The 14,134-nt window shown below is 40.0% G+C and overlaps 1 protein-coding gene across 3 annotated transcripts in view; it reads left to right on the top strand.

Annotated features, from left to right (window-relative positions):
- Nucleotides 1-1,167: 1,167 nt before the first annotated feature.
- Nucleotides 1,168-14,134, top strand: part of si:dkey-16j16.4 (uncharacterized) — a 109,648-nt gene continuing 96,681 nt past the window's right edge. For all 3 annotated transcript variants that reach the window (XM_048531372.2, XM_048531370.2, XM_048531369.2), the window contains exon 1: nucleotides 1,168-1,738. In XM_048531372.2, the coding sequence (XP_048387329.1) occupies nucleotides 1,670-1,738 (69 nt within the window). In that variant the 5' untranslated portion in view covers nucleotides 1,168-1,669. The remainder of the gene's footprint in view (nucleotides 1,739-14,134) is intronic.

Raw genomic sequence — 14,134 nt, 5'->3', positions numbered from 1 at the left:
GTTAGAGAGTGTGGTTCCGCTGCTGTTCAAGGACTGCAGTAAGTCAAAGATGCCCAGTTTTGAGCTGTTAGGTTTGCCTCCCTGGAAATATAGTGGAGGGCAATTGAAATGAGGCATTTAAGAATGCTATGAGTGATTATTTGAACAGAAATGCTGCCAGGGTCACATGGGAAAGGCAGGAGAATGGTAATGAGTCATTAGGCTTATTTGGAGAGCTGGTACAGGCACAATGGGCCAAATCGCCTCCTGCACTATAACACATCCAACACACTGAATGTAACATTAGAACATTAGAACATTACAGCACAGTACAGGCCCTTCGGCCCTCGATGTTGTGCCAACCTGTCATACCGATCTGAAGCCCATCTAACCTACACTATTCCATGTACGTCCATGTGCTTGTCCAATGACGCCTTAAATGTACCCAAAGTTGGCGAATCTACTACCGTTGCAGGCAAAGCGTTCCATTCCCTTACCACTCTCTGAGTAAAGAAACTACCTCTGACATCTGTCCTATATCTTTCACCTCTCAATTTAAAGCTATGCCCCCTCGTGCTCGCTGTCACCATCCTAGGAAAAAGTCTTTCCCTATCCACCCTATCTAACCTTCTGATTATTTTATATGTCTCAGTTAAGTCTTAACTTAGTGTGTACATGTGGAAACAGGATTATGTGGTAAACCATTCCATCCACTTTGTCTGTGCTAGGGTTTTAGCCCCATTGTCTCCACTATACATAGCAATGCAATTACTTTCCTTCTAAAGTGTACACTCAACTCCCTCAATTGAATCAATGTGTAAATAGAAGCACTTATTTGCACTTCCATGCTAATTTACATGTTGGTATTTATTTCACATGCAATTACTACGTCTGTTTAGCAAGGTAATTACAAACTGGAATAATGTTGAGTTTATTGGAAATTCACACACAAATCTCTCTTACAATTAACACCTTTAACTTGTACACAGCCCCAGGCGCCTAATGTGTTACAATTACCAACAGGGGGTGTCAAAAGTGCAAGATTTCAGGGAATTAGTTTTTTCAGGCTTAACTCCGCCCCGAGGGGTGATACCAGCCTTTCCTTCCTCCCCTCCGACGTGTTTTTTTCTCTCGCTCAGCCAATAGCAGCCAAGGGGGGGGGGGAAGGAACGTTCTCGCTCGCTTTTATTCGTTAAAGTTGTGGGTGAGGAAGGTCGGTGGCTAATAAGGAAAGAGAAACGCGTGTGGCAACGTCTTAACATCACGCAGGCTTCACGTTGTCTGTGCGGAGAACGGCTTCCTCATCGACCCTCCCCCATTCAACCCTCATTTACAACCACCGGCAGCAGCTTGTGCCTATGTGAGAGAGAGAGTGTTTTTGTGCAAGATCCTGTGATCTCTCAGCAGCGGATCTGCGTCCTTCTAAAGCTGTGGATCGCTGTTACCCCACTTCTCCAGCCACTGCATCGCTGAAGAGATCAGACTGAAGGAGGCAGTCAGGAGCCAGCTGGTTTGGCAATAGTAGTGTCTGTAGTCAACAAGTTCCTCGCAGCTATTAGCATCTCTCGGAATCCCCTCTTGCCCTGCCTTAAATGATTGATATCGTCCACGTACTTCCACCATTCACGTATTCATTTTTACTGTTTCGGATTCTGCAATCCATTAGTTAGTCGAGCTTTTGTTTCATACAATGTTGAAGGTTCTAACCAAAAAACTCAGAGCACAAACATTGAATGAGATCCAGCCCTTTCAACTGAAGGTGAGTAGGGCGTGCAGCGTATTCTTCTAACTTTGTTGCCTGGTATGAATAACCTTGTCAGTTTATGAATGGACTATGTGACATGTGGCGATAGAATTCAGTTTCGTGGCTATTCTGATTATTAAGAGTTAATCTCATTATTCGATTAGTTTGCATGATCGCCAGAACATGCATAATACCAGTCGATTAAGCTAGACTGTATTTTAAAAATGTGATACTTAAAAAAAATGAATTCCTTAATTGATCTCCGGTTTAATGATACGTTAACGTTTGAGAGAATTGTCGATGGGCACTGCACACCAGTTATTGGTTTGCTCATTAACGTACTTCTATTATCAAAAGAAAAGTTCGTGTAAAGTTGCCGCTTCCACTTCTGTTTTCCCTTCCTGTACTTCTTTCACTGCTGGGTCTCTCAAATAATCTTTTTCCTGGTGGTTGGTGGTCAGTTGTGGCGATTCCCTGTGTTGTATGGAGGGCCTGAATTGAGCCGCGGGTCACTGCTTCGTTCTCGTGTAGCGAAGGTGTTGACCTCTATTTGGAAGCTGCTGATGCATTGAAGTGAGTGGGGTGCAGAAGAGGGCTTGTCATTTAGTCAGCTTGTAACACCTACCACCTCACAGTGCCACAGAGTCGTTAGTTGGTTGGATGAAAGTGATCTGTTGACCTGATCTCCTGGTCCCCTTCTTCTCTTACACCGCAATCTTCACCCTTCAAACCTTACGCCCAAGTCAGAAAACAAAAATGCTCCTATCGATTCTTCAAAGCAGTTTTTCACTCCTGTTGGGGCACTAAGTATTTGGTTTCGGATTGGGGTGGCAGATGAGCCAGTCTGCACTACTCCCTGATGTTTCTGATGCTGCATCAGATTCAGCCTGGCACTGAATAGTGGAGGGCAGTGACAGCAGGACTAGGGCACAACATGTGCTCATCCATACTGTAGCCCAAATAGACATGCTGATAACTGGAAAGGTTGGACTTTTGGCATCTGAGACTTTTTATAATGATGGTTTGCTGTAGTTGAGGCAGTTAGTACTTGTGTATTTAACACAGGAGCATGATCCAGGTGTGTTTGATGGGGGGAAAAAAGAAGTGGAGCGAAAGGAGGCTCCTGTGACTGGATGGCCCATTTGGGATAAATGACTCGTCGCTATGCTGCTTATTTTCTTTTTCTGTGTCTGAATGGACATTGCAAACAAGATGAACCTACCTTTCTCGATACTAGTTGCTGGATGACAATATTAGAATGGAAGCCAGTTTATGGAAGGTACAGTCAAAGGATACGATGGATGCAATGTGTGGTGTTTCCAAAGTTCTAGGATTGCTCTGTAGTCGCTGGGATATAGGGATTTATTTCTTCAGCACAAGCAGATAATTTACAGGATGAAATAAAACCCTTCTTTTCTCGCATTTTGAATACATTTTATAAAGTTACAGATGAGAAATGAATGTTGAATTGTACGATCCCCGGTTATCAATCTGCTCATGAGTGTTTGTTTCACCAATCAGAGTGGGAGGGTAGTATCCACAAGGTTGGATGACTTGTAGTGGGTGTACAGAGATGGCTGGAAACAGGGGGCTAGGATAAAAGTTCCAGGATCAGGTCCTACCAGACTTGACAACATGACAAAGATGTAGAGTCATAGAGTCACACAGCATGGAAACAGACCTTTCAGTTCAACCAGACCATGCTGACCATGTTCCCAAACTAAACTAGTCCCACCTGTTTGAACTTGGCCCATATTCCTCAACCCTTTCTATTCATGAACCTATCTTTCAAACATTGCAACTGTACCTGCAGCTATCAATTTCTGTGGCAGTTCATTACAAACATGAACCAATTTTTTTTTAAGAAGTTGCCCCTTATGTCATTTTTAAATCTTTCTCCTCTCACCTGAAAAGTATGCCTTATAGTTATGAACTCACCCACCATAGGGAAAAGACCCTTGTGTATTTAACACAAGAGCATGATCCAGATGCCCCTCTTGATTTTATAAACCTCAGTAAGTTCAACCTCAACTTCCTACGGTCCAGGGAAAAAAGTCCCAGATCCTTAAGTCCTGGCAACATATGTGTAAATATTGTCTGAACCCTCACCAGTTTAATAATATCCTTTCTATAACAGGCCGATCAGAATTCCAGTATTCCAGAAGAAGTCCCACTAATGTCCTGTAACACCTCAATATGACGTCCCAACTCAAATCTCAAAGATTTGAGTGATGAGGATAAGCATGCTAAATGCCTTCTTAATCACCCTGTCTATCTGTGATGCAAATTTCAAAGAATTATGTACCCAACTCTTAGGCCTCTTTGTTCTACAACACTGTCAAGGGCCCTAACATTAATTGTGTAAGTCTTTCTGATTTCTGTACATTCTGATAGTCCAATGCCTGATTAAACATTTTAAAAGAAGAGTTTTGCCATGCCACCTTGATTAACAGTTCCTTTCATGACGGATTATCTCAATTTGTAAATGTGCTGTTTTTGAGGGTTAATGCTTATGAACATGTTCCAATTCCCAAGGGAGAAACAGGCAATTTCTTCCTATGTCTGAGTTTATTTCCATTCATGTGAGCATTGCTGACTTGACCAATTTTTTTTCCATTCCTAATTGCCCTTGAAGGTGGCAGTGAGCTGCCATATTCAATCATGGCAGTCAGTTCAGGGGAGGTACACCCATACTGCTGTTGAGTGAATTCCAGTATTCTGATTTTCAGATGATGTGACTTACTGACCCAGTTCTGGGTGGCAGAAGTCTTGGGATTGGAAGATGCTGTTTGAAAGACCTTGGTAAATTATTGCAGTGCATCTGGTATATCTGTTTCTAAGATTAATATTAATCTGGAGGAAAAAATAAGCTCAATCATCAGTGACCCTGTGCAGAGTTTGAAGGACTGAGACTTCAGAGGGTAAACTTGCTCTAGCCAATGCATTGTGCCATTACATGATCGTTGCTTGTTGAATGAAATATGATTTCACAGTTTCTAAATGTTGATGCAGAAGCAATAAATGCTGTGCTCCGACAAGAGGGGCCCACCAGCATATTTGTGGTGCAGAGGAATTCTGTTAAGCTTCATCAGATTTAAAGTGACAGGGGCACACTTGTGTCAACAAATTGGTGATTGCATCCAGCCGTGCAAATTTACAATTACTCCTCCTCTCATGCAAATTTCTTTCTTTGTTCTTGAAAAGACTGACTGGAGCATGTATTCTGGGGGCTGGCAGCTCTCTGGTACCTGCTGCCTCAATCTGATCTAATTCCCTGTCCAGTACTCCCATTACCTCTGATCTATGTTTGCTCTCTTTTTAAAGAACCCTCAAATTTAAGAAAAAACTTGTATCCTTGCTTTCTAATTCCTCCATGGGGTGGTTTTCCCACTCAATCTCCACCCAATTCCTTCCCCTCAGTAACCTCCTTTGTCCTCTTGCACGTTCCACTATTTTACAATGTTCTAATACATTAAAAGTGCTGATAGATGTCAGTGTGTATGTATTATTTCATATTAAACAGTACAATACAGCACAGGAACAGGCCCTTCTGCCCACTGAGCCTGAGCCAGAGCCAATTCTATTACATATTTAGACCCACAATTTATCACCCACGCATGGTTTCCACCCCTCTGTTCACCCCTCATTCACGTGTCTATTAAGATACACCTTAGATGTTGCTAACGTGCCTGCTTCAACCACCTCCACTGACAGTGCATCAGGAACCCACCACACTCGGCATGAAAAATTTTCCCACACTTTTCTCCCCTAAACATTCCCCCTCTTTCCTTGAATCTGTGCCCCCTTGTATTTTTAACCCTGGGGAAAAAGCCTCTGAATATCCACCCTATCTGTGCTGATCATAATTTCGTAGATTTCTGACAGATTGCTCCTCAGTCTCTGTCTTTCCAGTGAAAACAGTTTGAGTTTATCCAACCTTGCCTCATAACTAAAATCCTCCAGACCGGGCAATATCCTGGTAAACCTTCCCTGCAACCTCTCCAAAGCACCCATGACCTTCTGGTACTGTGGTGAGCAGAACTGCACCCAAAATTCCAAATTTGGCAAACTATAAAGTTCTGTACAGTTGTAACAGAACTTGTCAACTTTTTATATTTGATGCCCCGGCCGATGAAGGCAAGCGTGCTGTATGCCTTCTTGATCACCTTTATATAGCTGTGTTGCCACTTTCAGGGATTTGTGGACCTGTACACCCAGATTTCTGTGTGTCAATGCTGCTAAGGGTTCTGTCATTTCTTGCATTATTTGCATCTGAATTGGATCTCTTAAAATGCATCACCTTTCATTTGTCCAGATTAAACTCCATCTGCCATTTCTCTGCACAAATTATGTGTTATCTTTCTGTCTCTTGAAATGGATGTGGTTGTTTAATCTGCTTTTTTGAAATAAAAACTGTGTGCATTTGTCTAACACACTTTTCTTATGACTTCAGAATGTCTGTCTCCATTCCAAAAATATATTACAGCCAGTTAAAAACCATTTGGAATGTAGTGACTGTTATAATGTAGTAAATTCAGCAGCCAATTTGCAAACAAGTCTCCACAAAGAACGAGTAAATAAGTGATCGGAAATATTTTCTGAGTGTTGCACAAAACCTAATGTTTTTTCCAGGCCTGCCAGTGATTGTTTGGTCCCTACTCCAGATGGCAGTATAGCTGGAGTCTCTAGATTTTTTTTTTTGGCTTAGTAACTCATTTTACTCTGCAAAGAGAAATAACAAGAAACTAAAGTATCAAAAACAAACCAGAAAAAAATCCTCTGGGTCACAAGCTGAGCTCCAAGTCTCAACAAAGCTGGTTGGTTTCTCCATTGAAGAAAGGAAGGCCAGAGGCCAAGTGTATCCAAGATGCTCAGAAGCTAGAGTGGCAGAAAAAAATCCTGGGGAGCAGACTATTTTCTGGAACATTCTTGATTTAGGTCTGATGCTATAGCAATAAAGGGAATTGATAACTTTGAATTGAATGGTGTGGTGGAATGAAAAAGGATAATTTTCCAGTATATTCTGGACTTAAACAACATTCAAAGTACAGATTATATTCGTCTTCCTTTTCTTTCTTTATAAAATGCTTCTTAAAATCACTATAATTGGATGTTTCTTTTGGTGTTTCAGTGTCAAACTTTGTTTTATGCTCGTGTCTTAAGATTTTTTTTGATGTCAAAAGAACGATGTAAATTTTAAGTTGTTGTTCTTTCCTATGTATTGAAACCACAGAACTGGTATTATGTTCAGGTGTGGCTTTGACTTCTTCTCCTGTGTCTTGGTTTCATGAAGGATGGTATCAAACAAATGAGAAGATCACTCACATTGTCATCCATTCAGTCTCATAGCTGTAAACAGGAGATTGACGGCACATCATATACAGAATGACTTTGCACAATCAAGCTGCATTTTCAATCATGTTTCTGCACGTAACAGAATAGCTTGGGATTGCTTATGGGAATGTGAAGCATAATACTTGCACTCACTGGGCTTGGGAGGATGTCAAGATAATAGAGTGTGATAGTTAAGATAAACTGCAAGCAGATTGTGTTTGTTGGTGTAAGAATTGGCCTTGTTAACATACTGTGAGCATCATGGCACCAACTGGAAAATGATACATTAAAGCTATAGACTGTCAATATTGCACTGATAAATATTATTTTTCTGTTCTAACTCTGAGGCCTGAAAAGCAATATTAGAGAATGGCAGAAGGTTATTTTTTCTTATGTTATCAGGTCAATAAAGGATCTGCTCCTGATCTTAGCTGATTTTGGTCAGGCAGTTGTATTTATATTACACCTGTATGTAATGTGTGTAGAGGAGGGAGAAAGTTGCATATGATTTGTGGGTGTAGAGCAGTGTAAGTGGAGTCAATTAGATAAGAACATAAATAAATCATTCAAAGCTGCTCCACCATCTGGGATCATGGCTGAAAATCAATCTCAATGCCATATTTCTACATTAGACCTATCTCCTTTTTAATGTAATTACTAACAATACATCCACCAGTCTCTGTTTTGAACTTTTTTAATGGCTGAATATCCACAGCTCTCTAAGTGGACTCTTCCAAAGATTCACACCCTCTGAGTGAAAAGATTTTCCTCATTTCAGCTCCCAGAAAGCCCAAGTCTTATTCTACAACTGTACTGCCTGCTTGTAGATTCCACAGCAAGGGGGAATATCCTCTTTTTTAAAAATAAAAACAGTACTGTAGATTCGGTGCTGAAATAAAAAATAAAGTTCTGGAGAAACTCCCACTATCTCTTCAATATTCCTTCATAGACCATTCCCACCCACTCAGGAATCAATCAGCCTCTGCTTATTTCAACTATAGAAAGTGTATCTTTCCTTAGGCTAGGGAACCAGAACTGTGCATGACACTCCAGGTGCAGTTTCATCAGTGGTCTACATTGTACTTACACTTTTTTCAAAGTTCTGGCCCAGATAAAATCTGGATACCAGGGCCTCTTCCTGTTTTTATTGTCTAATGACTTATTCAGAGTGCTGCTGGATCACAGAAGAAAAAATTAGCTGATTCTTACATCCACCCATTTGTTATTCAGTGTCCTTTTGTTGCCAAAAACATCATTGGATATATATCAACCAGTGCAGAGATGTTATTACGCACCACTGAGCTGGTCAGAGTTGGAATTGAGACAGAGACAGTAGCACTGTCCCAAAAGAACTATGGATATTGATAGTCAGTCGACTCAACTCTCGAACACCATTGCAGGAGTTTCTCAGATAGGCTGATTAGGAATTGTTCAAGATGTTATCATTTTCCCCTGACCTGTTGGGACTTAAACCGTAGAGTTAGGGACACTGACACTGTGTTACAAAAGCTCTTTAGATTTGTGGATAGATATTGAATCAGACAGTTCAGAAATGTTATTACACACACTGTGGAGCAGGTGTAACTTGAATCCGCCGGGCCTCCTGGCTCAGAATAGATTTTGGTTATTGCAGAGTATGCTTCACATCCCCTTCTTACTCCTTCTGTTTTAGGCGAAGAGAATCTGTTAATGCTGAGGCTGAATAAAAGCTTCTGGGTCACACCTGAGAAGGTGTCGGGTCTCCCTGGAACAAGGAGGCAGCATCTTCCATTGGGAGGTAATGTACAGTCCAAAGGGGGATACAGAGTCTGTTAGGTAGGCCTGAAGACAATAATTGGACAGAATAAGAATAGAATCTTCTGAAAACACTTAGCAGGCTAGCAAGTTGAGTGGGAAGAAAGATGTTTTCAAGTTGATCACTTTTCAGCAGATTGCATTTCAGATCATACCTTTAAACATCTGTCACCACAGATGCTATCTCTTGCAACCCCAGCCTCACGGAAAATTTTGTGCTTTTCCTGTTTATATTTTAGATTTTGAGCTGTCACAATAATTTGCTTTTATTATTTTTGATTGTTATTACACATTTTTTGTCTTTTAAAATTCTCTTTTTGGCTGTTTCTGCTTTTTGTTTTGTGAATATTTATCAGTTTGTTTCACTGCCATCTGAAGGTATCTTACGGGGTTTGTAGACGTTTTTTCCATTTGAAAAGAAGGGAAAAGCCAAACCTGCTTATGGACGTGAAATATCCCAGCATTCCAAGGGGCGGCGAATGTCTCCTATTAAACGTAGAGCCTCTGGTTCGAATAGAGGGCTTTCACCGCCGCAATGGATTCTGGGATTTATTGTTCTTTCCGCCGGCTTTTCGTTCCTGACAACAAAATGCAAGATGAAATTAGGAATAAAGGTCACAATGCAAATAGGCCGTTAAATTCACGTTCATTCTGGGAGTTGGCCAGACTTTTTCTGACATGCGGTTAGATAAGAAGATAGACATTTTTATGTTGCCCACACCGATATACGGAAAAATGCAAGAGACTGACAGAAAAAAGAGGCGATTTTGTCCCACCCGCGCAGCAGAACTGAAATTGTCCTGTTTTCGAAACAAACTGTGTATTTGGTATTGTTTTGTGAACTTGCTGGTAATCGTCATGACCTTTACTCGTTAGGCCCAAAGGACGCAACACTGTGCGGATTTAAATTTTATGTGTAGCCATTTAAAACAAAAACTGAGTTAGTAATTTAAAGGCCTTGACTATTACGGCAGTGCGTTCGAGTACGATCATATCATGGCGTTTTGAGAATTTTATTACTTCTAAAACATCTGCAGATTACAAAAAGCTCACTGTCAGTAAAGATAATTTGTAAGATTGTTGCAAAAACATTGGCTTATTAAGTATTGCGTTTCTGAGTTCAATTTTTGAGGAAAGGAAACGAAAAAAGGGTCCAGATCCGAAACGTCAGCTTTGCTGCCCCTGTGATGCTGCCTGACCTGCTGTGTTCATCCAGCTCTCCACCTTGTTAACTATCTTCACCTGGTCTGGTTTCTATGCGAGTGTAGTTTCACACTAATGTGGTTGATAACTGCGCTGTGAAGTTGCCTTTAGAATGGAATGGTTGAGTAATAAATACCCTCACATACACTCATATCCGAGAATGGCCAGTGCTCTTCTTAATTTAATCAGCTTTAGTCAAGAGAGAACCTTTGTAGAAATACAAGGCATTTTTACGTCTATCTTTTTATTGTCTATCTTGTATGATCGAACTACATAAAGTACTTAGACTGAGAATGATGACTACGTACAGTGGAATGATGCAGGTGGTTGCAAATAAAAATATAGGCAGACTTGCATCAGGCAAGTTAGTAGAATGTGTGAGAATACAGCCTTCATTTTGGTAGGAAGAACAGAAACAAAAGCTTGCATTTATATAACTACCTTTTCATGGGATTCCAAAGCTATTCACAAAGTTGTATTGCAGAAAATATCAATGATTTTTGTGGATTGGAAACCTCCACATACCAATATGATAGTGACTCCAAAGTATGTTCTTGTGATTGTTGAGGAATAAATATTCGCCAAGGCACTAAGAATAACTTTACTCATCTTCAAAATGATTTGGAAAATTTAGAGGATAGATAGGCTTCAGTTTAACATTTTCATTTAAAATATGGCATAACTTTAACAACCTAGTAGTTCTTCTGTATTGTACTGGAGTGACAATCTGGTCTTTCGGGTCCAGGCTTGGAGTGGAGCTAATGCTCTAAATCCAGGATACAAACAGTACCAACTAAGCCATGGCTGGAAACTGAAAGTAGAATTATTTTTCAAAAGGCCGAGACTATTAGTTGTTGGTATTTACAGAGATTTGGGGTTTTTCTTGTATACAAATCACAGAAGGTAAACATAGAACCACAAAAAACAATTACAATGTCAAAATAAATGTTGTCCTTTGTAACAAAGGACTATAAAATCAATGTGTATGTAGTCCCTGAACCTTGGAAATGAAATATGTGCCAAAAAGGAATGCAGCAAATGTTCAGAAGATCTCCAAGAGGAGAGGTTTACTGTTGGATTCTTTTTTAGGACAGATTGAGTAGATTGGATCTGTATTCTGTGCCATAATGAAAGATGATGGGTGATCCCATTGAATAATGTAGTGTAAAATTTGTCTAATAACTGAAGCTGGAGAATCTACAATGAGTTGGTGAAATCATAGTTTCTGGTATGATATTAGTAGGTTAGGACTGAGATGAGGAGAAATTTCTGTACCCAGAGAGCCTTAAATGTCCAGTTGTAGTAGGTATTTAAGAATGAGATCTATAGATTTTGGAGAGTTGAAAAAATTCATGGATATGGGAAAATGCAGTTGAGGTAGAAGTTCAGTCATGACAGATGATAGAGCAGGGACTTGATTGACTATATGGTCAACTCCTGATCGAATTTCCTTCATAACTTGATGACACATGGCAACAGATTACATCAAACATTTCACAGAATGTCTCAAATGTGGGCAGAGGGCAATAAAAGATGCAAGGATGGAGTGGCCAAGTGTCGACACGGGCATAAAATATTTGAGACAAAAACGCCTGTTCTTCTGCTGTTAATTCTGCCTACTCCTAGTTGTACAAAGGTGTATATTGCAGAGATCTACATCACAGAAAAAAGTCAAAACAGCCCATCATATCAGGACTGGTCAAAAACAACGACCTGATTACCCACATCCATTGTATACAGATGCTATTGAAGCAGTTGAAGATATGATGCAATGAACGTTGGAGCAGCAGTGGACTAACTTCTTCAGTCATGTATACATCATTGCCCAGCAGCCACAGATTTCCTTTAAGGGAGAGCTTTAGATTTTTATGTGCTGTTTGTATGAATGTGTAATTCCTAATTTCACTGAGTAGCCAAGCTCCAATTTTATGAGTTCAAGGTTCTGGACAATCTGTCCAGAAGAAATAGTTCTCCCTATCTACTTTCATGTGGTGATTGTGCTTAGGGAGGAATGCTGAGGTGGGCATATTCTAATATTGAGCTTCTTCGTGCCATACTACCATCATGTTCTGTGCACAAATAAGCTGCTTCTTGGAGGCAATTATCCTGTAATTCTGTAATTGTGGTGAGGGGCAGAAACCTTCAATCCAGTGAAAAATTGTAGACCCTTTGATAAGCATGGAAGCAAGCAATTCAGCACATTTTGCCTGTGCTAGTGCTCCAGGGAGGCAATGGTATGGTGAAATTGTTGCTGGGCTGTTAATCTGGAGATCAGATAATGTTCTCTGGACCCAGGTTCAAATTCTGCCAGAGGAGATGGTGGAATTTGTATTCAATTTTAAAAAAAGAGTTAAGAATCAAGTGGTGTCTATGAATTCACTGCCCATTGCCAGAAAATTCCATCTGGTTCACTAATGTCCTTTTAGGGACGGAAACTGCCATCCTTACCTGGTCTGGCCTACATGTGACTCCAGACCCACAGCAATGTAGTTGACTTATAACTTTCCTCTGGGCAATTAGGCAGTAGCAATAAATGTGGCATAATCAGCCAGAATTTTTTTTAAAGGAATCAGTCCCATTCCTTTGTACTTTGTAAATATTTATCTGGCCTCTTTTTAAAACCATATATCAAACATTTTCCACATCCTATCATTGCACACATTCCAGGTTATAACACATCACTGCATTATTTTAGCAGAAATTGCTTCACATCACCATTTGCCTCTTTTGCAATTTATCTTAATCTATCTTTTTGATTACTAACCCTCCTTTCATTTTGATAATGTTTCTTCTGGTTCACACTTTGAAACTCTCGCAATTTTAAATAAGCAGACCCTCAAGTCAGAAGACTGCAGGTTCAAGTCCCACTCCAGACCTTAAGAGAAAAATATTGATTGATACCCCAGTCTAGTCCTGAGGGAGTTCTTTCCTGCTGATTGTACTGCTTTCAGATCAGATGCTAAACCGAAGCTGTGTCCATCCTCTCGGGTTGATGTAAGTGACCCTGTGATGGGTACTGATCACAAAAGTGATTAGATGGCTCATGAGCACATTGCTGTTTGTGAGGGTTTGTTGTGTGCATTTTGGGCTACTATGTGAAGAAAGTTTGCAACAGTGATTTCTTTCTTGATTAAAAAGTACTTTGAGGTTTCCAGTGGTTGTGTAAAGTGCAATAAAAAGGCACACTTCTTTTCCCTCTTTTTGACTGTGGGAAATGATTCATGGCAAGTTTTTGCAGCCATTAGCTGTGTAGAGTTTGGCTTGATCAAGTCTTACCACTGCTATATTCCCACAAATTGCTAGGTATGGAGCCAGTCTGTGAGATTGATGTCTTTAGATAAATTTACTCTAATTAAATGTATTCCTGAAGGTTTTATCACATTAACTCCTATCTGCAAGTACTACTCCCACTCAATTTGCCATTTGCTAATCCCATCTCCAACATTTCTGCAGCCAAGGTGTTCAAAAGGTGGAAAATCCACTGTTTCTTTTACTAGACTCATGGATTTGTTCTAGAGTAATGAATAAGCGATTGACAATTTTAATTTCTGGAGTTTCCAGGGCCATTGAGGGTTAGATAGTTTTAAGGCATGAGCAATTTTATTTTAAATTAAAACTATCATGATCAAAATTTATCCTTTAATCAACATTGGGTTTATAGGAAAACAGAAGGACTGTATTCATATTTCTGTCCTTTGTGTGATGTTGCTGTATGTAAATTAGTTGCTGAATTTGCCTACACAGCAGAGTTGGTCAGTGTTTTCATAGTAACCCATTGTACTCGAAGTGCTTTGAGATTTTTGAGAGTTGTGATGTCTCACCAGTGATATTTTATAGATGCATTTTTTTAACCTGTTGTCTTGCCTTACATTGATAATGTACAACTTGAGGTAAAGAATTACATGATAAAATATGACCTTAATGATGCATAATATGCTAAGTGGTATTTATATATAGACAACGTAAATCCAGGCTAATACTTCTAAGCTGAAGTATAATTAGTAGAACGTAAATCTAAACTGTGCTTCAGGATGACCTTCTTTGCTCAATGTTCAGTATGAACAACTGGCTAGTCGCTAG

Source organism: Stegostoma tigrinum, chromosome 4, assembly GCF_030684315.1.
Source record: "Stegostoma tigrinum isolate sSteTig4 chromosome 4, sSteTig4.hap1, whole genome shotgun sequence".
Lineage (NCBI taxonomy): Eukaryota > Metazoa > Chordata > Chondrichthyes > Orectolobiformes > Stegostomatidae > Stegostoma > Stegostoma tigrinum.
Note: the sequence above shows the minus strand (reverse complement) of the source record. Positions and strands in the feature narration are given on the sequence as shown.